Source organism: Pelecanus crispus, chromosome 9 (assembly GCF_030463565.1).
Source record: "Pelecanus crispus isolate bPelCri1 chromosome 9, bPelCri1.pri, whole genome shotgun sequence".
NCBI lineage: Eukaryota > Metazoa > Chordata > Aves > Pelecaniformes > Pelecanidae > Pelecanus > Pelecanus crispus.
In genome coordinates, this window is record NC_134651.1 from 39558879 (window position 1) to 39585223 (window position 26345).

Below are 26345 nucleotides of genomic sequence, written 5' to 3' on the forward strand. Positions count from 1 at the left end.
CCTTGCTGCCTTCCTGTGTAGAAAAAAAAGACCTGATTGACACGGGAGCTTGTGCACAGAGAGGCGGAGGCCGACACTGGTTGCCAAAGCGCCCCAGCTCTCGGTGCGGCAGGGGGACGCACGGCCGTCCCCCGCGGGTGAGGGTCGCTCCTCTCGCCGTGCCGGGCGGCACAAGGGCTGCCCGGGGCCGGGCTCAGAGCAGCCTGCCCCCAAGGCCCCGTCGGTGATGGGTGGCAGTGGGGCTGAGGCTAGAAGATGCCTTTGGCGATCTTCAGGCCTTTCTGCTTCATCCTGGGCAGGGTGGAGCTGGAGCCGTGCTTGATCTTCACCCCCTTGGAGAAGCCCCGCTTCTTGAGCACGAAGTCGTAGTTGGCCGCAGAGTTCATGGCGTAGAAGACGTTGGCGTTGTCAGGGATCTTCAGCTCTGGAAGTGACCAAGGATGGGGGTCAGTCAGGGGCCTGGAGTGGGGCTGAGAGTTGTTCCCGGGTGCTGGGACCCCTCTTGCTGTCACCTCCCAGCCCAGCCCTGACCCGGTGCTGCCCAGGCTGCAGGGCTGCATGGCCGGCCGGCGACGCAGCCCCCAGGAAAGCCCCCCACACCCCAGCACACACCTCTCTCCTCTGAGATGATCTGAACGAGCTCGTAGTCTTCAGGCCGGTCCCCATCCAAGTTGTGTTTGGCCATGGCTTTGCGAATAACGACCGGGGTCTTATCCTGGCTCGTCACCTGTGAGCACAGAGTGTTATTAACCCGGGGGGTGCAAAACGCTGCAAAACCTCCCACCACCGTCTCCTCCCAAAACGGGCCATGCCCACGTGCGGCGTCGCCGCGGGTGCCCTGTACTGACCAGGATGCTCTTGTACATGTTGCCGTTGTCCACAGCCAGGCTGACGCGGATGATGCAGCAGTCGTCGACCTGCTGATTGTAGAGGGGCAGCGAGAGGGAGGAGTAGCTGGAGATGCCGGAGACCGAGCGCTTGTGGGTGCGGGAGGCCGTCACCGGCGTGGAGGAGACGGAAGAGGACGAGGCACTGCTGGAGCCTGAGCCGATGCCCGATGTGTCCAGGGAGGAAAGGGAGGTGGATTCCCAGAACTGGAGGGCAGGGAGGAGAGGGGATGCGGAGGACACAGTGGTTTTAGCTTCTCCGTCGGCCACAGACGGGGCGTACCAGCGCTGGGGGAGGGAGGCCAGAGGGATCTCACTGACCTGCGACAATGGGGGACCGACACGACTACAGCCGCCGGAGGCACGAGAGCCCTGCCACGCTGCCGGAGCAGCAAAGGGCAGGGGCCTCCTTAGCCCCGGCGGGTCAGAAACAGCCCCCGGGACCCCCACCCATTCCCCCCGCCCCAGCGCCGGGGCAGAGGTGGGGCAGCCCCCGCACGATGGCCGCACCTGCCTCCGGAGGCCCGGACCCCGCGAGCTGCCCCGTACCTTCTTCTCCTGGCAGTCGGGGGACTCGGGGATGAAGCTGATGTTGATCTCCTCCACGTCGGAGCTGCTGGAGCCGGCGGAGGTGACGCTCACGGAGTCGGTGGCGTCCCCACTGCACAGGTACTGCCCGCACTTGAGCTGGTCGAAGGATTTCGAGTGGGAGCTGCCGCTGGCGCAGGGCTCGGTGCTCGGCGGCTGCCGGCTGCCAGGAGAGACGCGGGGCAGGTGAGAATTGAGCCGAGTGAGGGTGCGTTTGGCTGGCAGGACGGCGGCCACCCCAGCCCGGTGCCCAGCAATCCTCAGCCGGAGTTGCCCTGCGCTGGCCACCGCCTCCACCCTGCATCCCGCCGGGGACGACCAGACTCACTCGCTCCATCGCTTGATGATGCCCGTGTTTTTCTTCGCCTTCAACGTGTTGCTGGCTGACTCTGACAGTGGCTCAATCTCACAGGACAGCCCGTAGCTGGGAAGGGAGAGAGGGTTTGAGCTCTCTGCGCTGCCACGGCCGCGGCAAGCTCCCTGCTGGCCGGGCAAGGGAGGCAGAGCAGGGAGTGGAGCTCAGGGCAGCTGGAGACGTGCGGTGGGACCCCCCGGCCCCGGCCTCCACTCGTGCTCACCTCTCGGCCTCGCTGAGCCGCTCCAGGCTGTGGAACCAGTCCACGAACTGATCCTCCTGTGTGAAGCTGTAGTTGTTGCAGGCTGACTGCAGCAGCTTGATCTGGGCGATGACTTCGAACTCCTGGAGCAAACGGAGGCGGTGAGACCAGATCTGTTTGCCAGCCCCAGCCTCCTCCACAAACAGCCCAGCCCCACACACGGAGACAGAAACAAAGGACCAGAACCCCTCTCCCCAAAAATGAAGAACACAACAGCAAAAAAGGAGAGGGATCAACTCAAAGTGACTGGCACAGCCTGGGCTTGCACCAAGTCAGCCTCCTCCCTCCACCCTGCTGTGCTGCTGCCAGGGTAAAGCTCTCACCTTCCTTCTCTTCTCAAAGTTGATCAGACCACCCTGGGAAGAAAAAAAAAAAAAAAAAAAAAAAGAGCTGAATGTCAGTGTGGAGCAGGCAGAAAGAAATTGCTCCCATCCCTCCCTCCCCCCGGCTCGCTGCCACTGCAGTGCGGGCGTCCCTGCCGAGGGGCAGCGTGAGAGCGGCCCTTTTCCACGGGCTGACAGAGATGGATGCGCAGCGCGCAACATCGGATATCAGACAACACAGATGGATGTGCAGCGTGCAACGTTGGTGTCCTGGTTTCAGCTGGGATAGAGTTAATTTTCTTCCTAGTAGCTGGCATAGTGCTCTGTTTTGGATTTAGTTTGAGAAGAATGTTGATAACACACTGATGGTTTAGTTGTTGCTGAGTACTGCTTATGCTAGTCAAGGACTTTTCAGCTTCCCATGCTCTGCCAGGCGCACAAAGAACTGGGAGGGGGCACAGCCAGGATAGTTGATCCAAACTGGCCCAAGGGCTAGTCCATACCATGTGATGTCATGCTCAGTATAGAAACTGGGGGGGGGTTGGCCGGGGAGCAGCGATCGCTGCTCGGGAACTGGCTGGGTATCGGTTGGCAGGTGGTGAGCAATTGCATTGTGCATCACTTGCTTTGTATATCATTATTACTGTTATTATTAAATTGTTATTATTACTACTACTACTACTATTTTACTTTATTTCAATTATTAAACTGTTCTTATCTCAACCCAGGAGTGTTTCTTTCTCACTCTTACTCTTCCGATTCTCTCCCCCATCCCATTGGGGTAGGGGGAGTGAGCGAGTGGTGCTTAGTTGCTGGCTGGGGCTAAACCATGACAGTCAGATATAGGATGCACAGGGTGCTACGTCAGATATAGGGGGGCTAAACCATGACAGTCAGATATAGGACGCACAGGGTGCAACATTGGATATAGGATGCAGAGGGTGCAACGTTGGATATAGGATGCAGAAGATGCTATGTCGGATATAGGATGCAGAGGGTGCAGTGTCCCATATAGGACGCGTGGGGGACCAGCCCTCCATTTATCAGCCCAGGCTCTGGGGCGGCTGTGTGGCGGAAGGAGAGGATAGAGACAGAGGAGGTACATACGTCCAGGAAATCCTTCATGGCGGTGTCGAGCATCACCAGGTCCGTGAGGAAGGTGCCAAGGTAGGGAATGGTGCCCTGCATCACGCCCTGCGGGGACAGCGGGGTGATCAGAGCTGGGACCAGCCCGGGCAGCCGCTGGGGACGGGGGCACGGGGGCAGCCGTGCCAGACTCACCATCTCTCGCTGCTGCTGCTGCCGCTTCTGAGCCCTCTTTGGGTTGATCTCCAAGGTGGCAAATTTGGACGTGCCCTCCTGGATGGTGGGGAGAGGTGGGGATCAGCACAGGTGGGAAACTGCGCTAATAGATGAGCTAGAATTCACCCCTGCTTTTATCGGTACAACTTTCCTTGTAGAGGGAGAGAGGGATGAGGGGAAGAGGAGGAAACCACAGCTGAGCTTTTTCGTGGCTCACAGGGAGGAAAGGCTTAGTGAATAGAAACTGCTGCTCCCATTTCCAGCTCTGTATAAATAGCTCCTCAATGGGATGTTTTGTTCCCCTTTGCATTTTGTGTCCTCTCAGCCCCCAGACTGGAGCTAGGCTGGGAAGCTGCAGAGAGGCTCCACGGGGAGGGAGGACATTTTTGCTGCAGCCTTTCACAAACCCTAAAACCCCACCTGAAATCAAGAGGACTTTGCACCGGGCTGTTAAAATGCAGCAGCCTCTGGGGAGAAGCCGTCGCCTGGTGCACTGGATCCTATCCCACTGCTTATCTCTGCTTACTGAATTGCTCTGCAAGCTTCAAGCAATGACGACTTTTGGGAGAAGCAGAAAGCCCAGCCTGGTCCAAAACCCCTGCCTGCTCCTCAGACTCAGCAGGCCCTGCCTGCACCCGCGCCTGCAACCCCGGCAGCACTGCCAGGGCTTTAGCCTGGTGGCTGAACCACCGTGGAAACTTCTGCCAGCATCAGCCCGAGCTCCCTGCCAGAGACAGGGCGACGCGGGTGCCGCTTCCCCATACCTTGATGAGAAGCTCCCGGCTCAGCGAGTGGTTGTTCTCATCGGAGAAGATCTCGGAGAGCTCGTGGAAAGTGCGGAAGCTCTCCCTGCTCAGAGAGAAATGGGGGGAAGTCAGCAATGCCACCCTGGGGTCTCCTTCTTGGGCTTTCTTCTGCTCACCTGCTGGACCCCCGCAATGCTCACAGCTCTAGCAGGGCCTTGCTGTTTGGGGGCAATTCCAGGGTGTTTCGGGTGGAAAGGAGGAGGAGGTGATTGATGGTGCTTTTATTTCCTCACCCTCCTTAGGTCCCTGACACCTTACGCTCATCCCTGGGTTTTGGGCACACTCCAAGAGGTGATGCTGGAGCTGAGATGATCCCACCTACACATTCAAGGGCCACAGCCACAGCACAACCTCCCCCTTAAAACCCACCCACGGCCGCAGGAGCCCAGCAGGCACCGCTTACCGTAGGACTTCATCCCAGGTCTTCTTCAGCCGGTGAATGGCATTGCACTGCAGAGCCGAGAGGATGGCTCGGAGGGAGGAGAAGTTCTTCAGGATGCGGCACTCCTGGGGACAGACAAGGAGATGACAGGACTCAGTGTTAAAGAAAGCCCAGGGATGTGCTGGGATTCGCACACAGTAAAACTTCAGCCCTTGGGCCGAGGTGGGAGGTGAGCGGGATGGCGAGCTGTCCTACCCGAGCCACTTCAATCCACCGCTCCACCACTTTAGCCCTCTGCTGCGGCTTCAGGGACCGGTCTCCGAGACACGTGGCAATGACACAGTTGGCCACGCTATTGAACTGCGAGACCGTGGCACGGATGGTGGGAGCCAGGTGCTCTTTGCCCTTCTTGTCTCGCTGGGACCAGATGCAGCCCAGGCAGTGGTAAGGCACCACTTTCTTAAACAGCTCCTGGAAGATACAGGGATGGAGATGGGTCTCTTTGGGGTTCCTGGGAAGGGAACAGGCCAGGAGGAAGAGGTGGAAGAGCCAGGCCTGTGCCCAGAGCAGCAGGCAGTAGACGGGCAGAGCACCAGCGACCTGGCTGTTGAATGAATACTCACAGCATCCATCAGCGTGAACTGTTCTGCCACCATCTCTGGGGAGAAGGAGAGGAAATCCGGCTTCCCATCCCCGACCCCGTTCTCCTCCACCAGCTGGAAGGTGCAGCCGCCATGGTCCACAGCTGTGAGAGACGGCGCGAAGCTGAGCACCGCTGCGAGCCGGGGCCCACGCCGACCCATGCCAGCCCCCTGCGGACACCCACATCCCTCCTCCCAGGCTCTTAATTCCCATCTGGCTTCACGCCTCGAGAAACGAGGCTCAGATAAAAGGAGTCATTTTAAACTTGGATGCAAGTGTCTGCAGAGGATTAAAGGCAGATTAGCTAATCCCCTTTAGAAATCCCACTTCTGGTGCAGTTGGATTAGCTTCCCAGTATGCCTCCACGTAAACGCAGGCAGGCTTTATGGCGGTTCAGCCACGTGGCAAGACCCAAGGTTTTGGAGACCCTCGATGCCAACCAGTAGCACTCTCTCCACCTGCAGCCCCAAAGGACCCCCCACAAGCCGGGAAAGGACCCCACCTTCTGCCTCGGACTCGCTCTGCTCTTGCTGCTGGAACTGGGCCAGCAGGATGCGGGCTCGGCGCTCCAGGTCCGAGCCGGGGATGTTGTGGCACACGTAGGAGATGAGCTGCTTGAGGCAGGCGAAGTCCGGGGGCTTGCGGAAGTCCTCCGAGTATTGGTCCAGCCAGGCACCCAGGATGGAGGAGATAGTGCTGCAGGGAGGGGGGAAATACAGGCAAACCGGTGTGAGAACTGGGTGCCAGGAGAAACCTGTGTGCACCCCCCTGTGAGCCCCAGGCACCAGGAGCACCCCTGGGACAATGCGTGCCTTTGTACGAGAGCCAAAGAGCTATCACCAGAGCCACCCATCTTGTTCACCCACAGCAGAGTCAGACTTACTTCTTCAGCTCCATCCTCTCATCCACAGCGTGCCTGGCATGGTCCCCATTCGCCTGCACATGGAGTTTGCCGTACCTGGTGGGGCACAGCGAGGAGGCAGTGAGCATCCTGGACTCAGCTGTGTCTCAGGGCTGCCTCTTCTCCCTCCACATCACCCCCAGTTCTGCCAGGGGGTTGGGATGAACCTCTCATGCACTGCCCTGCTCCCCCTACTCCGCCACAGCCCCTGCGTTATGGGGAGAGGGAAGCACTGGCCGCCTCGCAGCAGGGAACCAGCTGGAAGGGCTCCAGCTCACTGGGTAGTCATGTCCTCCCTGCCCTGCCCCAAAACTTTCATGCTGATGGGGTTGGGAGAAGCCCATCAGCCCTCCAAGGCATGGCAGCAGAAGATTCTGGGGCTCTCCTGGCCAAGAGGGCTCAGACACCGGCCACCCCCAGCTGCGTTTCGGGGCTCAGGGCAGCCTCACCTGTTAAGCAGTAGGTCCAGCACTTGCTTGGTGGTGGCAAAGGCCCGGTAAGTGCACAGGAAGATGGTGACATAGGTGGAGTCATTGCCCTTGAAGGCTGAGACCAGGTACTCCACCAGCTTCTCCAAGGTCCCAGCTTTTATTGTCCGCACCTTACACGTCTCGTAGAGGTTTAAGGCCGACTCATTCTCAAACTGCCGGGGCAAGAGTACAAGTCAGTGGGCTGGATGAAGGCAGACACGTTCAAGCACAATGCGGTCCCACCAACTTCGCAAGCTGCTTTTGGGTCTAGCCTGAGACCACGGCCACCCTACAGTGTCTGGGGCTCTCGTGATGGGCCTGGGGAAAGGGAAGCCGGGTCTTGTCCAACACCAAATACCAGCAACTCAGCTGAGAAGACTTGAGCATTTGGGAAATCCCAGGAAAGGGATTGGTTGCCAACATCTAGGTTGCCAACATCTAGGTTGCCAACATCTAGGTGCAAATCAGGGTTCCCCTATTTTGCAAAATGGGCCTTCAGATTGTTTCCCCCGTGCCCCTTGCTGCAGGGCAGAGGGCAGCGGGTGCTCCCACACCCCGCTCCCAAATAAATACATAATTCCCAGACAAGGCTCGGAAAGAGCCCCCTGGACAGGAGTGCACGGATGAGCAAGAACAGGGCAGGACATGGGCTGGTCTCGACCCTGCCAAGCCCTGACATCTGGTCACCATGTCTCTGGCAGAGAAACATCTGAAAACACCCCGTGGGAGGAGGCTGGCGGAGCCCCCAGCTTACCCCCAGCCATCGCTGCCCTTTGTTGGCTGTGTGATGGAGCTGCACTTTCCGGAGCGATATGCTGTAGATCACACCATCCTCCAGCTCTTCTCCGATCTCCTGGGTGGAGCTCTGCACGGGAGGACAAGATACACCGTGAGATAAGGAGGGTGAAGCGTGGCAGAGATGCTCTTGCGGGCTCGTACGAGGCATCTCAGCAAGCCAAAGGCAACAGCCGGCAGGCGGCAAGAGTCTCCCTCGCCTGCTCAGAAATGCAAACCGGGCGACACCAGCCCTCCTGGCCAGCTTAACCCTGGGCCCACCTGAGCCTGCACACAGGCAGAGGCAAGACTTTAGGAAGTTGCTCTCGGTCTGCTCCATGTCCCCTGCCTCTGCATCTCAGCCCTTCTGCAAACTGAGGCTGCACCAGTGCCAGGTGCCGGGCAGAGCGGGGACCCCTCACCAGGCAGTGGGGGGGGGGGGTGGCAGCACACTTTCGGACCCAGCCCCGGCTGCGTCCCCCTCCCCAAGCCTTTGCCTTTCCCATAAGGTGACACTGCCACTTGGTCTGACCGTAATCTCAGTAATCTGCCCCTGTGGGAACTGAGCACCTCGGCGCACCTTCGGTAATAAATAATAACCGTGAAACCAAGCAGCCCACGAGCTTCCGCAGCGCTGGCCACGCACACAAGGCAGAAACTCAAGGGGGGAGCTCAAAGCTGGAGGAAACACCAGGGAGTGGCACCAGGGTGGGCTCGGGCACAGCTGGGACAGGTCCCTGCACCCCTGGGGACAGGCACCTCCGGGCCACAGCCTGACCCAGCTATGAGGCTCACGTTTCTGCTCTGGGGAGATGGAGACCACCTAAAATTCGGCAAGGAAAGAGGGGATGCTTCTTGGGGCAGGTCCCCAGGCACGCACCTGCCCCAGCATCCCCAGCCCCATGTGCCAGCGTGGGACTCGGCGGCGGCTCCGTCCCCACAAGGACAATTTGGTTCCCTCCTCCTCCTCCTCCTCTCTCACCACCCTCTGCTGAGTCAGCACCTTTCTTAAGAGGATTTATCCAGATCCTTTTAAACACCGCAGGGATCTCTCCCGCCCTCCGTGTCCCATGCCAAATGGCGGGACACGGTGTACCACGCGGCAAAACCCACTGCTCAGCAGATGGGGAAAATGCCTGAAAGCGGTAAGCCGGTTAGCAGGGGGAGGTGACCACACGCTGGGGTGCAGGGGCTCGGGGAGAAGTCCTCCCTGCGTATCACACTGCCAGCCAGAGCCAGCCCGCGGCTTTCCCTGCAATCTGCCTCTCAGGAGTACAAAAAACCCCGAGTAATGGCAAAAATGCAGGGCTTGCCAGGGAGGAAGCTGGAAGCTGCCATGGGGCAACCCGGGATGGAGCCCCAGGAGCGCTTGCTGCTCCCTGCAAAAAGTCCTCCTCCCAAATCGCTCCCCGTGAACATGAGAACAGCCGTACCCAGGGCCCCAGCCTCAGACGATGCCGCACATCTCGAGAGACACCGAGCAGAAAGTGCCGAACGTGACCCTGAGCTGACGTATCGGACGTGCACCTAACATGCTCTTTAACCACCATTACAGCAGCGGTCACTGCGCTGTCATCACACCTTGCTCAACTCAAGTGCTTGTTATTAGCAAGGAATTAAAGCAGGGAACCACAGCCAGCTCAAAGAGCAGGGGGAAAACTTTAAAAAGCCTCTCATTCATGGTTGTAATGAATGAGGACAGAAAATCCCCCTGGGCAGGGTTATCGGACTTCTTCCTCGCTTTCTGCTGAACCTGCTCTTCTCTCACTTCATGCCAGACTATCAAGAGGTTTGGTTTGCTGAAGCTCGAGGGGATGAGAGGCTCCTAACCTCAGCTGTGCTGTGAACATCAGAAGTCTCTCCCAGGATTCACTGGCTTCCAGACCAACCCTGACAGCACCTGCAGAAGGCAGCGGACAGACAGACGTCCTCCTGGACACCTGTGTTAGTCCCCCTCTTGTTCTATGCTCTGGGATAAATTACAGCATAAATTTATGTTCCGGTATAAAAAGGTCTGAATTTCCAAGAATGGAAAAGGCTCTCGCTCACCAGCATGGCGTACCCTGCGCCCTCCTAGACAGCGTGACATGAAAATCCATCTTCCTCCTGCCTCGATAAATCCCCCAGGCTGACGAGGCTGGCTGCTGCGGGTGGCACAGATCCGAGCCCAGCTTCCCCCCAGCTTTGCCGGCCCGGGCAGGCTGGCAGCCCCAGCCCCAATGGTTCGCACCACCCAGCCTGAACACCAAGAGGGGCACGAACAAGCTTCTGAGCCCACCCTGACTCCCCGCTCCTCTGCAGTGTCACGTCCACGCTGGGAGCCCCGCCAGAGCGGCCACCCATGACATTGGCCCTGGCGTGAGGAAGACGAAGCCATTAAAGCGTGCCAGCGAGGAGAAGGTGAGCTGGTGGAGTCACCATCCCTGGAAGTGTTCAAAAAACAGGTAGATGTGGCACTTCGGGACACGGTTTAGTCTAGTCTACCCTTGATTGGCTTAGAGTAGACTTGGTAGTGTAGGTTAATGGTTGGACTAGATGATCTTAAAGGTCTTTTCCAACCTAAACGATTCTATGATTCTATGATTCTACGGTACGCAGCTAAGGCCACCGGCAGCCAAGCAAGCTGGGCTTCTCCCCCATCACCTCTCCATCTCTCCACTAAAAGCTCACAGGAATGAGGTGCTCCTGTGCCAGGTGAGTGCCCCCCAACCCCACAAGCAGAGTCACCATCGCTGGGAATCAGGGGCACCGGCACAACCCCAGGAGAGAGCTGCCGGCACTGCTAAAGCCCCACGTCCACTCTAGATCAGCCACCTGCAGTGATGCTACCCAGGTCAGCAGAGTCGTCCTTCTTCCACCTCTAGATGCCGTTTCCAACAAAAAGGAAGAAAAGCTGCAGGAACAGCTTGTCCATGGAGACCACCAGACCCTGGTGCGCACACATACGTGCTGTCCTCCAGAAGCGACAGCAGTAGATGCCTCTTGGGTGCACAAATCAAGGGGCAGTAACAGAGAAGGGGGATCACTACCAACGGTGCTTCACATCAGCTCTCCCAGTCTTTATCACCCAACTTGCAGATCAGCCCTACCCTGCGTATCTTCCAGTTATGCTGTCTTTGGGCTGGAGGAAAGCTCTGGGTCCAGCAGGACCAGACTCCTGTACCAGACTCAGAAAACAGATTGGGCTGGGCAGCTGTAAACCCCGGACACAAATATCAAGAAAAATGAGGTGCTTGTTGAGATACAATTAAATTAATATAGAAATCAAATCATATGGGAGGACAAAACGTCCCAGGATCAATCCATGAATCATTGGCAGCCTCTGTGCAACTACAGTGGAAAGTATTGCCATAACTGTGCAGGGGTTTCACTCTGTATTTCGTGTCACGTGCAGAGGATACACCCAATTTTGACGTGCGTAAAAGCAAATTTCAGTTCCTATATTCAAGACTGTCAGTTCATTCATTTTTTTTCTCGCTGACTTGTGCAATATTCCCCAAAGTTCCCCCTTTGAAACCAGTACACAGCTTCCCAGTGGTCTTCAGCCAGGCTCATGCCAAGAGCCAGGCAAGCTGCTACACTGGTACATTTTAAAATTTGGCTATTTATATTCTGCATGAGCTTCCTCTTTCCTACCACTGCTTCTCCAAGATGCTGATTGTGCATTCCGCGCATGTTGGTTAAAAACCAACGAAGCAAAAAGCAGCAGCAGGACGGAGCCAGTGAAGTCCCACTCCAACACCTGCACCAAATGCACGTTTCTCCCTTCGCAGATGAGGAGACACGAGGCAGAAGCAGGGTTGGGAGAGACGCAAAACCTTGAACTGTGGCTCACATACGTGCTGGCCACCGAGAATTCTGCAATCCTAAGCCTGGCACTCACACTAGTTCCCTCCAGGACTTCCAACGAGTCAATCAAAGATGAACATCTTCAACCAAAGATGAACGACTCCCTCTTGGAAGTAGGGCTCGATGATCCTTATAGGTCCCTTCCAATTTGAGATATTCTATGATTCTATGAAAATGGTCTCAAAAGAGCTTTGACAGACAAGCGCTGGTACATATTGCTGCAACAGCTACTGCTCCCCGTTGCCTGCCCTACACATCTGCTGGAGTTTCTGCCCCTCATAGCAGAAGGGAACACGAGCTGGGCCTCAGCTAGCACAACCACAGCCCAGCACCCATGTGCAAACCCTCCCGCACCATCGGTTCAGCCTAAGTAACTGAGCACCGCACTGCGGCAGAGATACAGGTGAACATCCCTTCCGCTGACTTGCGTCGCGTTGCTAGAAGAGACGTGGCCAACAGGCCCAGACAGTGCTTTAAATGGCTGCAACAAGATTCAGCAAAGCTTTTCTACGAAAGCACTAGCTTTGAGCACGCTGATGGTTATGGCATTTGCACCTTCCACCAAACTCATACGGAAGGGACTCGGCACCCCAGAAAGTGAGATCCAATGTATTTCAAATTGGGCACCAAAAGAAGGGAAGACACAGAAAATGAACATTTGACCATGATTTCTCCAGCTCAGTGTGCAATCCTACTCCTCTCCAAACAGCAGGAAAAAGGCCTCTCAATGGAGGGGCACAAGGAAAAACCACATGTTTAACTTAGGGGTATCAGACGCCCAATTCTGCAGAGTTGGAGGCTTTTGCAAAAGCAGCCGTGAGTGAACTCTGCAGGAGTTCATCCCCTGAAATATGAAACTGGAGGTCCGCACCAGATGGCTTGCCTGCTTTTAGAGACCGCCTCTTCCAACTGCAGATAGCCCCAGGCTGTGTGAGCAATGAGCTCCTCACCGATAGTTCAAAGCCTTTGTGACTACACCGGGGAGGAATTCCTGCTCCGTGCAATAAACTCTTCTACTCTCTGGTGAATGTTCTAGTACACGGCACAGCGTCGAACCCCACGTCTTCACACGGAGGTTTAATAATGAGTTCTAAGACGTAGCCAAGGTTTGCGAGCCTGGAGGAAGGGCTGTGGTGTGAGGGACCCTCGCAGGAGCCAGGCAGAGAGCAGCAGGGAATCTGCCTTCGCCTCTTCTCATCGGCTGAAGGGAGGGGAAAACGCAAAAGCCAAACAGCAAAGCAAAATATTGGCTAGGGATCTGCATTTTAGAAAGTGTTTGAGATCAGTCACAAAGGTGGTTTTAGTAAGACAGGAGCAAAGCACAGGATTAAGCGTGAGCGTGACAGCATCCCTGCATGTTACACACAGACAATTATCCAACAATTACCAGGTCTTAAGAGCTCTGGTCCCACGTGCCCCTGGGTTAGCACACTGGCCTCCAAAGACACAAAATAATGAACTGTTATTGGAAAAAGGTATTAATTTCAGCACACATGGAAGAGGCAAAACTGCTTAAAGTGCTTTTACCAATGTTCCCTGGACAACAGCTGGTTTAAAGATCAAGATGTTCATGTTACTCTGTTCCCTTTCAGCTGGGCTACACGAAACGCCTCTTCCACTGGCAGGTATAACACAGCACCGAGAGCTTCTTTGCACCATGATTTCCAAGGACTGCTGTGACCAGCCACAAGAGAGATGCAGATGCCAACCCTGCCCATGGCACATCCCCAAGCCAGGAACCTGTGCCGGCTGGGAATGAACAGTCTCGGTGGCTGGAGAGACAAGAAAAGGCAAAGCTGAGCCTCAGAGACATCACCAAGAGTTTCTTGTTGAACCTCCACGTTTGCACAAGTTCGAAAGGACTTGATGAAAGCTGGTAAAGCCAGAAACAGAAAGTGGGGCTTTGGTCTTTACAATCCCCAGTCCCTTCTCAGAATAAGACCTTCCCACCAGCAACGGGACATGGGCCTTTCCAGAAATGAAAGAAACCTGCTCCACCAAGGACTGTGTCCTCCACGCTTGACACGAGCCCCGAGTTAACTTTCGTTTCACTCCTGGGAGCAAATCCTGAACTCATGCAACGAACAGCGGCAACTTTTGGGGCCTCTTATGTAAACCGAAGCATATGACATTATGTAAAAGGAAATAGGAAAAAAGCCACCCCCATCTAGTGAAAGGAAACAACTGCAGTTCCGTGAACCAAAGAAAGACTGCAAAAGCAGAAGTACCCTCTGTCCTACCCATCCAAAATAAGTGCACGCAGCACAACACCCTTCCTCATGGGGACTTCCAGGCAAAAAGCCCTGCGGTGAATGTTCCCCCATGGCTCTGCTGGTCGGGGTTGTCCCGTCCACTCCTCACACTCATCAGCAGTTTCCTTCCCCCAGCCGCGCTCAGGAAGGCTACAGAAACTACCCCAACCTGGCAAGGAAGCTGCCAAATATCCTCCGCGTTCGGGGAAAGGGAATGTGCCCCGTGCTGGCAGCTGCCTACCCCGGTGACCCACGGCACGTGCTTTGGGTCAGGAGCACTCCTGCTCCCAAACACAATCCCAGCAATGACCGTGGTGGCACTGGGGTACAGTGGTTTTCGCCAGCCATGGGCAGGTCGATCTCCTGCCGTCTCCGTTCTCCCCGAGCCATGTTCCCATTGCTGCTGATGGAGCTCGAGTCCCCCGCCACCGCTCGGCTGTCCCCAGCCCCTGCCCTGGGCGCTGCTCCCTGGGCAGAGATGTCAGGCAGATGGACATGCTTCCTTTGGGTTTTTGATGCTCTCTGCCTTCCTTCCTGCCTGCTCAGAGCTGCCTCAGACCAGGACCGATTCCAACAGCCCATTAAAAAAATAACAACAAGGGGAGAAACAGGAAAAGAAGAGAAAAAGGGCCAGAAGCTAAACTTAAACCCACTGTGAAAAGGGGGTGTTTTTGCCAGGACACCAAGACAGTGGCGACAGCTGAGAGCCTGTTCTCACCCCATCAGCCGCTGGGCTCTGCAGCTGGGCTCTCCTGACACCATTAGCTCTGCTTTCGCTCTGCTTCAGGTGTTTCAGCAGGGAAAGCTGCAGCCAGCACCCACGGGGAACAGCCCCGGGCCATGCGCTCCCAGGCACCAGGACGGGGCAGAAGGAGGGCGGCACATCACCCTGTACCCTTTTCTTGTGGGGATTTTATACCTCCTCCCTCGGGGTCCGGGGCTGCCCGAGACTGACGGCAGGTCTGATCCTGCGTCTGCAACCCAGGGGGTTAGAGACAATATTCAAAGGCAGCCTTCTCCACCCTCATGGCTTAGGAAGAAGAGAAAGCAGTGGCTGGTGGATCGGTTACAAAGGCATCTTGTGACTCGCACACAGTGAGTCAGTGGCTGGAGCGAGGATTAGGAGCTCAGCGCTCAGGTCCAGAACGAGACAGAGCAGATACACAGGATTCCTCCCCCATTTGCTTTTGTTTTGCTTTCAAAGAAAACTAAGAGCCTTCCCACATGCAGAAACTTTGTCCCTCTTTTTACAGTCTGGAAATCAAGAGTCAAAGATCCGCGAAGACGCTCCACGTCCACTCCATCGCCCCCGGCCTCCAAGGGGGAGGATCAGGCCCCCTGATGCAGGGGGTGATGCAGGTGCTGGGGGATCAGCCTTGCCAGGGGGACTCCCCAGGGAAAAGCAAACTCCGCCTGCAACTTGCAGAGCCAGAGATGACTGCTTAACTCCAAATCCTGTGTTTCCTACACCCGGGAGTATATGAAGACCACCTCTACCTAGATATTTGCATCCTATGTGAGAACACCACCAAAGCAGGGCTTCCCTCGGGTTTCCTACCAGGGGACGTGCCTGGAAGGGCTCCCTTTGCAGGCTGCTGAAGGTTAGAAGAAAACTGAGTGCAGCAGGTTTTGCTTCCTCTCTAAGTGGATGGAAAAAAGATCCCGCCGACACAGCAGTTCTAGCTCTTGCTCCACAGTCCTTCGCTCTGTGTTCGTGATCGCTTCGGCGTGCGTTTTGGCAGCATCCACGCTCAGCGCCAACGCCTACGCAGAGTCAGGCTTGCATACGAGGGACACAGCTGGCCTTCGCTTACAGAGCAACTGCTCCGCTACAAACTCACCTAGAGCCCGGAGGGCAATCGCTGGAAGTGAAACCAGAACGACATGACTGCTGACAACTGGTGTATAAAAAAAAAAATTAATACGTATTGCTCTGTAAGGGTAAATAAAGATTGAGTGGTTCACAGTAAGTCATTTCAGCTCAGAACAGAGGTCTGTATTTCACCAAGATGGAACAGAAAAATCTGCAAAAAACTTAACAGAAACAAGTTCAAAACCAGATTATTTTCTGGTGTGTGCACAGCAGCACCTGTAAGTCACATGCAACATGACAGCTCTACAATGCCTTGTTCAAATGCGAAGAAAAACAGGGTGTGCGTCCAGAAGAGATTACAGTTCAAGCCTGATCTAATGTTACTCTATTGATTCCACTGCTGAACAGGGCCCTTTTGCACCAAGTACGTTATTTCTGCGGCAGCAAGAACTGCCATATGTATTTGGAAAGGGATGGTGATTAGGTTGGCATTCGGAGCTGACGTACCTTGAAACCCACTGGCATGCTCATTCCTGAAATGTCAGTCATGTCTTAACACATGTTAACCAGAAGACACAGATTCGTTCGCTGTTGCAGCCCCAGCGTGATGCTTGTCCCTTGCGTGCATCAGCATTTACAAGCTAGTGAGTGCATCTATCCCAAAAGTCTTCACATTCTCAGAGACACGAAGCCTTGAATAATTCTCCTGCTCTCAGCTTGTAGCCCATATGCCAGTCCGGACAGCCAAAAATTTAATTTTAAGAAGTATTAGCTGCTCTAAAACCAGCTTCTTTTGTTAAACCTCCCCCTTGATCCCAGCATGTCCCTGACCCGCATGAATGAAGATCGCAGCTGGGCACACGCCTGCGGCACGAGCAAGGCACACGGGATATGCAGAAAGGGCAACGCAACGGTGACGGCTCCAGCAGCTGCCAGGCATAAAACATCAGCCCAGACCCAGGAAGCAGCTTTCTGCCCCCCATGCCACGCTGAACCATCCCACCGGCCCCACACCAACATTCCCAGGGAGTTTCACCGCACCCCATTCCTGAGCAGCTGTAAATGACTGCCTATGCAGTAATCCACCTGCTGTAGCTTGCGGAGGGAAAAAGAGCGCGAAGTCCTGTCCTTCTGTGATTTTGAAGGTGCGCAGATTGGGATGGACAAATTGGAGGCTGTCCAAAAGCCACAGCTCTGTCTGGCTTACGGTAACTGTGCCATCACCCTTTGTTTCAATTTGAACAAGGTAATTTCGATTTAGCTCAGACACATCCTTAGCTTAGATAAACTGAACCAAAACAAGCCCTCGTGAAATTAATGTGTCCACCCATGTGTTTACACTGCCTTACATCAACTTACATTCCCTCCATTAAAGTTGGCGCAACTGAAGCGTGGGCAAAGCCGACAAGCCCAGACTTCTTGAGACCCCTCCCCAAAATCCCATCGCCCCAGCCTGCGCAGGAGGATGCCTGGCGGGCTCCGGATGCCCCCGGTCCACCCTGACCCCGGAGCAGGGCAGGCTCGGGTGCCCTCCCAGCCCGGTTCAATGTCGCCACTGTGCTCCTCGGGGCCGGAGAGGGGCTCGTGGTGCCGGTGGTGCAGGGACGTCCTCGCCGGACGGCTCGCTCTTTGTGTGCGTCTCTGCATCGGGGTGACCCAGTAAACAGCTGAGGCAGAGAAAATGCAGGAACAATCCAGTGCAGGGAGGCAGCAAGGGGCTGCTGGTGAAAGGACGGGAGGAATAAATGCGAGCCTTTGTTCTCCGGCCGTGCCCCTCGCGCCCGACTCCCACCCCGGCCGGGATGACGTAGGACACCTCCATTTGCTGCCGGCGAGCTTCCCGGGCCGCCCTGCGTGGAGGTCCGGGCTGAGCCCATCTCGTCCCAGCCTCCTCCTGACACCCGCAGCCCCGGCGTGTCCCACCGCATCCCAGCTGCGGATCTCAGGCCATCCCCTTCGCGCCGGGGAAGGGCTGCTGCGGGCTGATCCGGGAGAGGTTTTTCTCTTGGATAGTCCTCTCCTACCTGGTTCCCCTCCCTGGGGTGCCTGTGGGAAGCTGGAAGGGGGAAGAGCAAGCACTTTTGCTTTGTAATCAAGAAAATCTCACCTTGAGAGCACTACTTAAATAGGTGTCAACGAGGCAGTAGGTGCTACATAAGCAGGTACAGAGGCAGGAGTCAACAAGCCGACACCTGGGGGGCCTGCAATCAGGACGCCCAGTCAACTAAGTCTGATTTCCACAGCTGAAGCAACTGAGAGCTTAAGTTTAATTGGCACCTTTGGGGAGAAAACAGCTCAAAAAAAAAAAAAAATCCAATAAAAAAAAAATCCAGCTGCTGTCAAGTGCCTGAACATGCACACTGGGAGCCCAAGCAGCGAGGTTTGGACCCGGGCCCTGCCCGGAGCGCTGGGTGTGCCAGATCCTGCGCATCTGGAGGGTGGAGAGCGGCTGCGGCACGAGGAACGCGGGTGTCCAGGCAGGGGCATGGATGGTGGGATGAATTCCCTCCCCGGACCCTCAGCCCTGCACTTGTGGGTGCAGGTCCTGCCGTGGACCCTGGCCGAGCATCAGCCAGACGGGACCTGCCGGCAGCCAACCCTCCGCCAGCTGCTAGCCAAACCCCCGGGGGCAGCAGGGAGAGAGCAGGCAGCTTCACGCAGGGTTGCTCCACTTTCCCACCTACCCCGATTCAGCACAGACTTTTGGGACTACATTTTCTCCCGCTGCTTAAGACACGGCCCTTTCCCAGCGATGGCTGATGACGAAGGAGTACCGGCGTCTGCAGCAGCACACCTGCGTCTGCTCGGGGACACCAGGCATCGGGATTTCAACCCGGCGCTGGGTCACTGCAGGCATTTGCAGGCGAGCATTCCCTCACGTTACTAGAGCTCTTTCACGGCAGGTAAAACACCGCACAAGTAAGCCTGTTCCTCCTGGCCACGGCACTCTGGCGAGCCAGTACAGGCACGCTCCCACCCTGACTCGTCTGTTCCTGCCACCCTGCCCCGCTCATCCCCTGGGATTACCAGGCACAGCTGAGCATCCCTGCAGCTCACCCTCCCGTTTAAAATGATTTTGGGGGACGAACCCCGGGATACCCAAAAAGCTGATGTGAACAACAACCATGGGACAGCCTCAGTGCTAAGAGGGCAGAGGTGCCCGCCTTCCTTCCCTGCCTCCTTTCCTTTGACGATGCCTGGACTAAGACAGGTCAAACCTCAAACAGCCCCATGCTCCCAGAGCGGAGTTTTGCTGAGGAACACGCTGAAATCCATGGGAATGAGGATGGGGAGAGATGGAGTTTGTGGGATACCCCCCACCCGAAGAAGCACCTCAGGGAATAAGTGTTTGTTATGACACTGGCGTGAGCCATAGCTACGCTCTGAGTCACCCCCAGCGCGCTGCGAGGGAGGGACCAGCCTGGCCCGTCTTAATGCCAGTTCTTGCTGTCGCAACCGCGACTGCATCTAGTAAACCACATTGTCTAGAAACCCAGTAATCACAGCGACGGGCACCGCCGCCGCCGCATTGCTCAGCACGGGGATCCAGCCAAGGGGTCCTGCCCAGCAGAGCTGCAGCTGGGACCAAATATCCATTAAAAAAAAAAAAAAAATAATCAAAAGCAAACAAACAGCAATGCTGGGAGAAAAGCCGGGCTGCTTTAAGATGATAAACCAAACCAAGCACGAGCCTCGCTCTGAAAAGTCTGCAGCGATCGTCGGGGTCGCAGCGTGGGAGGAAGGGGGGTGACGCCATCAGCCCCAGTTCACACCCCCCCATGTCCCAGCTCCCGCAGCTCAGCGGCTCTGCTGCTGCTCCGATGCACGGAGCCAGACCTCGCCGGCAGCAGGCCGCTGCTTTTAGCCAAGTGTCTTTCAACAAAATCCCTGGGGTTTTGGCCTAAACTGGAAGGTGAGGTCCCGAACCCCCCAACCACACGCAGGTCTGCACTTTGGCATCCTTGTTTGCTTCCCACAGCTGAGTTTTTGCCCTGCCAGTCTCGGGCAACGTGCTTCGCTTTGCCCAGCTTGGCTAAATGGTGGTTTCCTGAAGTTAGTTCCAACTCTAAAAAGCCAACCCAAACCAAACACATCATTTCACAAACGAAAACGCTGGCTCGAGCACGGAGCCTAGCGCAGGCTCTCAGCTTGCGAGTCTCCATGGAGACCCAACCACTGCAAAGAGCTGGGAAAGGCTGCGTGGTTTTGCTCCATCACATGAAAAGTTCTGGTAAGACAGGTAGCGAGCCCTTTGAAAAGCAGGTTTCCACACAGGCCCTCAGCTCAGCTGCTGTTTGTTGAAGTGTGGTTAGCAGAAAGAAAAGCCGCTCTAAAAATAATGCCTCAGCATTCCAGATGAAGTTGCCTCCGATGAGTTTCCTCCCCAATCTGCTCTGTTTGCAAATCAAACCAACTTTTTTCCTCCCCCGTCAGCTCCGAGGACTCGGCTGGTGCCTGGCAGCCGGAGCCATCTCCCTCCTGCCTCCGCCGACCCCGGGGCTCGCCAGGCAGCCGTGCCCGCCCCGTCGCACGGGCACCCAGCTCCCCATGTGTGGAGCGGGAAGGGGCCCTTCCCCGTCCCAGCGTGGTTTTGGCAGCAGGGCTCGTCGAAATCCAACTGTGTAATGAAAACAAACTCGCTGCTGTCATGCTGTGCAAGTGAAACGGGCCACGCATGTGCCTCTCTCTGCATGCGCTTAATCGCCACTGACATTTAGCTGCCACGTAACTCCTGACCCTCAGGTATGTTAGAGAGAAACTCGCGGCGGTTACCTAACGCAAAAGCTCTGCCCTGTAAGAAGCTGTACCAACGCAGCCCCGGGAACGTAACCAAAGACTTTAGAGACTATTTGCATAACATCGTAAAACAAAACGAGCACAATCACATGGAGAGAGACAGAGGTTTTAGGTGCTGCGGAGCTGCCACTTCGTTGCACTGGAGGAGACCAGCGTTTGCTCCCTGCAGCCCACGTGACGGCATGGCCCACGCAGAGATTTAGGAAAGGACTTTCCTGTTGCCTCTGGGAGAGCTGTTCCCCGGTGTTAAGAGAACAAAAGGCCCATCCACAAAAGCCCTTCTGCAAACACCAGCTTACATATGCGAGCAAACCCGCTCCCGCGCTAGCCCGCAGCGCGCTCAGAGCAGGCTCGCCGTGCAGCACCCCTGCACCTCTGCCCCTGCTCCGATCCCCTCCCCGCGTCTCCATTTGGGCGGCCGACCTGCGCGGCAGAGCTCCCGGGGAGCGGCTGGGATTCCTCCATGCCGGAGCTCAGCGCTCCCTTTCCCTAATGACTCGGGAGCAAAGTCCAAACGCATCTTTATTGGAGCTCCCCGCGCCAGGCGGGCTGGGGCTGCTGCGACGCGCGGGTGAGTCCTCACGTGGGGCCAGGAACGACACAAACCAACGACTGAAGCAGCCGAACAGCTCAGTTCTTCCCCTGCTGCATTCTCCCAGGCAGGCACGCTCCAGCCGGAGGCTGCGATACGGTTTCAGTGCGATGCTTAACAGGTCTCCCCGAGCACCAAGTTCCTCCTCGTAAGAGCCCTCATGCTGGCCTCACCTCTCAGCCTACAGACGCTTCTTGCTGCAAATGAAGGTCCCACAGAGCCCCGCAGCAAAGGACAGACATTTTGGACAGGGCGAGGATGCTGCTGTTGGGTCTAACCCAGCACCACACACACTAACAGCGCAGGATGAACAGGTTAATCTATGGAGAGTATGAGTCCTACAACTCAACTCTTTCTCCCCAAGGCCCAAGTGATGCTTCAAATCCCGACCCCCCCCCCCCATCCAGACCCTGCAGGTGCCGCCCCACCAAAGCAATGCACAAACTCTGACCCGCCACGAGCTGCGCTGGAGCCCCCCGGGCCCCCCGCCAGCAGCTCGGCCAGCTTTGTATCCAAATCCCGCTCCTTAGCAACGACATTTTTTTCTCCCCTCTTGCTGGGTCCGTGGGAGATGAAGAAATACTTGAGAACTGAAACAGCCCCGTTGCAAGTATGTATTTAAATAAAAGGAACACATCCGCTTCAAAGGCCGTCACTAGGCAGCCCTGGAGATGACGGCGTTAGAGAAAGTACAAGCGGGGGATACCCAGCCTTTAAATGTGGTCTAGAGTGACCTAAATGAGCTCTCTGCTCCTTCAATTACACGTCCCTCGGGGACAGAGCGGCTGGCACTTAGAGAGCCAGAAAGGGTGATGGAGGAGCTGCTAGTGGTAAAGCCCTTCCTATGGCCGGACCAACTCAGGCGGCCCCAAACCCAGGCCGTGCTCTGGCCCTAACTGTGAGGTGGTCACAGCCAACCCCCCCAGCTCCGAAATGGTGGTGCTGGCCGAGCGAGACCCATCCCTGCAGGCACAGCTGGCCTGACGCTCTTTTTGCTCATCCCACCCCAAAGCCGGGCACACGGAAGCATGGAAATCCTCCGAGACCACACGTAGTTGCCCCTGCCCAGTAATCCCACCTCGACAGCTAGAAAACAGACGGCTGTAGCGGAGCAACGGTGTGATCTGGGGGGCCCGGAGCACCCCGAGCCGCAGCACAGGACCTCCTGCCTGCCCCATTGCAGGGAGCCCCGGGAGCGAAGCCGGGGCGCGGGGGTGCCTGGGGGGTTGCCCACCCAGCCTGCGGATAAACAGCCTGCAGGTACTAAATCCACTAAAACCTCAGCGAGATCCCAGTACCGGAGGGTTTCCCACCCTTATGGAAACATGGCACGGCAGCCTCCCAGTAACGTGAACCTTATACAAACACATTTAGAAAGCTCTCTCCAGCTTCTCTCTCACCATATCAAATAATAATAAAAAAAATCCCTCCCACCTCTGTTATTCCCATCCTACAGCAGCCACCAACAATCAGCATCTCAGCCTGCTCCCGGCTTCACCGCCAGCTCCAAACCCTTCTGGAAGGGAGCCAGAAGGTACCCAAGAAGGTGGTACAGCCCAGAAACACCAACAGATGATGTTCATCTGGCAAATTGCAAGGGGCATATCAGGTTGTGCCTGGGGGAGGAGAACAGGCTGGGAGAAAAGGATCCTCTTTTCCAAAAGCACCATAGGAAGCTAAAAGAAAATGGCTTTTAAGAGATATCTTTGCCCCTCCTTCCCGGCTGTAAAGAACAAGCACTGACCTCCAAGGCATCTGGGCTGAGCAATTCAAGTTTTTGAGGATGTGTTTAGCAACTGAAAATCTGATTGTTCAGAAAACAAATAGAGCCAGAATAGCAAGGACACAAGCTGTTTTGATATGCGTCAGCCCAGCCACTTGTCTAGAGGTTTGGCAATGTCATCCTCGTGAGAGTCTCAGTCTGTGTCAGCTGCAGACGTGTTTAGGGCAGGCTTGTCCAGCAAGGACCAGGAGGAGGGCCACCAAATTCACTTTGTGGCTGCCACTGGACAGGAAGGATTGACACTTGCTGCCGATTTGGGATGGATTGGAACTGGAAAGGTCAAAGGAAAAGGCCTGCAAAGCCGCTCTGTCGATCCCTCGCTTGAGACAGTCAGTTTAAATTTTCCATTCCCTGTGGTTAAAAATCACGGCGAGAACATTTGGCAACATGTAGCCGTGAAACCTCGAGCAGGACCTCAGAGCGATGCCTGGGTGATCGATGCCGTTGCTGCGGGATACAGGCAAAGGTCTGCCCTGCCGACATCCGCGGGGGCTCAGCCGAGGAGCGGAAAACAAGATCCGCATTCCCCACAACCTGCCCAGCAGCTTTCCAGGGATCCTCTATTCCCTGTGGGACCGGACTATCCGCCCCATAAGTTGGCACAGCTCCACCGAAACCAGCTCTGTCCCCACGCAGGGGACACGCCAAGCCCGGGAAGCACAGCTCCCTTTGGCGGAGGCGGCAGCCCCAGGCTCCTACCGCGGACCTGGGGACCGGCAGCAGCGCTGCGGGGCGATTAACGGGGGTTAGCAAAACACTGAAGGTCTCTGGGGGGTTTTGTTATTCAAATAATCTGCCTCCTCCTCCCAGTGTGCATCTTGCAGACTAACTCTACCCGAGGATTATAACCACACCAGGCTGCTGCTGGGACAGTTGTCACAACACTGACACTCTTATTTTTTTTTCCCTTTCCCCAGTCGTGCACTGTAATGCTGGCAGGCGCAACGCACCCGGCACAGCTTAGTGAGCAACGTGGAGGCCCTCGCACGGGAACCCAGCAGAAGTTAGCAGCTCTCCCAGCATCTCCGAGCTTCTCGGGAGGCAGCGGGTCACCGTGCACCACTCTGGGATGCCCCTTTTCTTACCATCACTTGCAAACGGATGGTACAGAGAAAGGAGGAATTTGTCTGCAAGTTGCTCAGGGCTGGGAGGAAAGCCCAAGCAATCAGATGCCAGGACTGCGCTCTGACCATTACGCACCATGGACCCACGTACAGCCCGGAGCAGAAATCTGGGCAAAGACGACCTCGGAGGAGGTCTGGTGGGCAGGCGTCTCTCTGCGCTGTGCCCAGGTGAGCGGGGCCTTGCTCAGGGCCAGCGGGGGCCATGCAAAGCCTCCCTCAGCCCCAGTGACTTCTCCTTTGCAGCCCCATCGCCCGAGATGCTGCCAAACCCTCTCCCGAGCTCCGGAGCCTTCTCCGGTTGGGATACGCGGGGGCTCACGCATGCCAGGCAGCCTCTCCCCTGGGGTAAGGAGCAGCACGCTGCATCATCCCCTCTTTTCCTCCCCGCTCCTCTTGCTCTCCCTGCCAAAAGCGCGGCCCCTCGGCCTCCCCAGCGCGGAGGGCCGGAGAGGCTGGACTTCCTGCCAGGCATAACACGAACCAGATGATGTACTCCAAACAATGTCAGTACGCCCACCCCCAGGAGAGAGAAACAGGGAGGGGAAAGGGGGAAAAAAAAGCTGGATGGAGCTTTCATGAACTCTCGGCAGAGCCGATGAGCTCCTGCCACCAGGCCAGAGGTGAACCGATACAGCCGGAGCCTGAGATAATCCCTTCCCATCCGTGGCTGACCACGACCTTCCATCGCAGGTTATGGGTGTAGGGCTGGGAGAAGCAGCCTTCACCCCCCGAAACGCTGGCTGCCCTCCCCGGATATCTGCACAGTAACTCCGAAGGTTTTTAGTGGTGATTCTCCCCGCCTCCGCCGCCCCCCCGCTCCAGCGGGAAGCATCCAGAGCTGGGAAGCACATCTGCAGCTGGCTCTAAATCCCAGCAAAGGCAGACTTGCTGACCCTTGCTGGTATTAACCCCTGCACCGCCAGCACGCCACGCAGGCCAGCCCGCAGGGCTCGGACGCTGCCGTGAAAGCAGCACCTCTGAAGGCCAAAACCTTCCTCCAGCTGAGCTGCTCCTAAAGCACCATTTGCTCGGAATCAATGACATTCCTGGCACTCCGAAAGACGATCATCCATCATCTGTGCCGAAAGGCGCAGCTCTGACTCAGATTATTTTGGGTGCCTCTACGCCCAACTGCCATCAACAAACCACTCGGGCCGAGACCTCCAAGGGACCGGTCTGACTCTGAACCGCCCGAGGTCGAATCCGAAGCAGCACAAATATTTCGCATCCTCCAGCAAAGTCCTCCCGATACCCATAACCTTCCCAGAAGATGCTTTTGTGGTTTGGACAAGCCCGAAGCCTTTGCAAGCAGCTTCAGATCCGAGCAGCCTCCTGCCTCCAGCAGCCAAAGTCTCAAATGAAATATTAAAAGCCCCCGGTTTTAGCAATCTACCCCCTTTCCCCGGTTCCGCGGCTTCTCCCAGCAGAGAGCCTGGCAGCCTGCCTGCCACAGCCGATGGCACGGAGACCCACGGCAAAAAAACCCAAGCCGGGGCGGCCGTTTATTAAATAAAATGAAACAGCAGAACGCCTAGCAGGCTGCCCACAGCCACCCCCTTAACCAAACTCCGGGCCGGCTTCTCCCAGGCTGCCAGCGAGGCGGAGAACCCCAAACTAGAGAGGGACCCCCCCCAAAACCTCATGGCAGCAGCGAGGCCCGCACCCACCGCCGCCCCCGCGCTCACCTCCAGCGGCGGCAGGTCGGGGTCGAGCTGGGTGAAGCTGTGCAGCACCACGGGGCTGCTCTCGCCGGCCACCTCCAGCCTCACGCCGCCCCAGAGGCTCCGCGCCCGCCGGCAGCCCTCGAACATGCTCTCGGGGGCGGGCGCGGCGGCATGGCGCGGCGGGGCGCGCCGGCGGCTCACCATGGGCAGGGCCGCCGCATCCCCAGCGCCGCCGGGAGCCCCCGGGCTGGAGGAGGAGGGACGGACGGAGGGATGGATGTCCGGGAAAAGCGTGCGTGCCGAGGGAAAAGGCCGGTGCGGAGCCGCCGCCCGGCAGGGAGAAGCCGCGGGGGCCCGGTGCGGCGGGGGTCGGGAGGCGGCGGAGCGGGGCGGGAGCGCCCGCAGCAGCGGGGCAGGCGCCGGGAGCCCGCAGCCGCCCCCGCCGCCGAGCAGCCCTGATGTCACCGCGGGGCCGGGCGAGGCTGCAAAACCAGGCACTGGATTTCCAGCCGCAGCCTCTCAGCCCGCCCCGGGGGCCGGCCCGGCTCGGCATGGCCCGGCCCCGCCGCGGGAGGGGACGGGGGGACGGGGCACGGAGCCGCGGGAGGCGGCCGAGCTATGAAAAACCCCCGAGGCCCCTCCCAAAAAAAAAAAAAAAAAAGCGAGGAGCGAGCTGCGGGGCCCCGCAGCTGCCAGGAGCGAAGCTCCGGGGGGCACCGGGATGGGGAAGGGGTGAGCACCGGGGGTTTAACGAGGCGGGGCGGCAGCGGCTCTGCAGA

At 57.0% G+C, this 26345-nt stretch overlaps 1 protein-coding gene across 1 annotated transcript; it reads right to left on the bottom strand.

Annotated features, from left to right (window-relative positions):
- Positions 1-248: 248 nt before the first annotated feature.
- On the bottom strand, positions 249-25770 carry RALGDS (ral guanine nucleotide dissociation stimulator). The gene is made up of 18 exons (XM_075715947.1): positions 25588-25770; positions 7673-7783; positions 6898-7091; positions 6431-6505; positions 6050-6243; positions 5529-5650; positions 5161-5376; positions 4927-5030; positions 4482-4566; positions 3697-3774; positions 3523-3609; positions 2416-2448; positions 2054-2175; positions 1804-1899; positions 1437-1638; positions 849-1208; positions 613-727; positions 249-424 (listed from the first exon to the last, which is right to left on the bottom strand). The coding sequence occupies exons 1-18, from the start codon at positions 25768-25770 to the stop codon at positions 249-251; spliced, it is 2553 nt and encodes an 850-aa protein (XP_075572062.1).
- Between the last annotated feature and the right edge of the window lie 575 nt (positions 25771-26345).

Excerpts from the sequence above, each read along its gene's own strand:
- RALGDS (XM_075715947.1), bottom strand. The coding sequence starts at position 25,770 with ATGGTGAGCCGCCGGCGCGCCCCGCCGCGCCATGCCGCCGCGCCCGCC. Across the intron at positions 7,784-25,587 it reads CCGACCTGCCGCCGCTGGAG|AGCTCCACCCAGGAGATCGG; the intron begins GTGAGCGCGGGG and ends CCTCCCGTGCAG. Across the intron at positions 4,567-4,926 it reads ACCTGGGATGAAGTCCTACG|GGAGAGCTTCCGCACTTTCC; the intron begins GTAAGCGGTGCC and ends CTCTCTGAGCAG.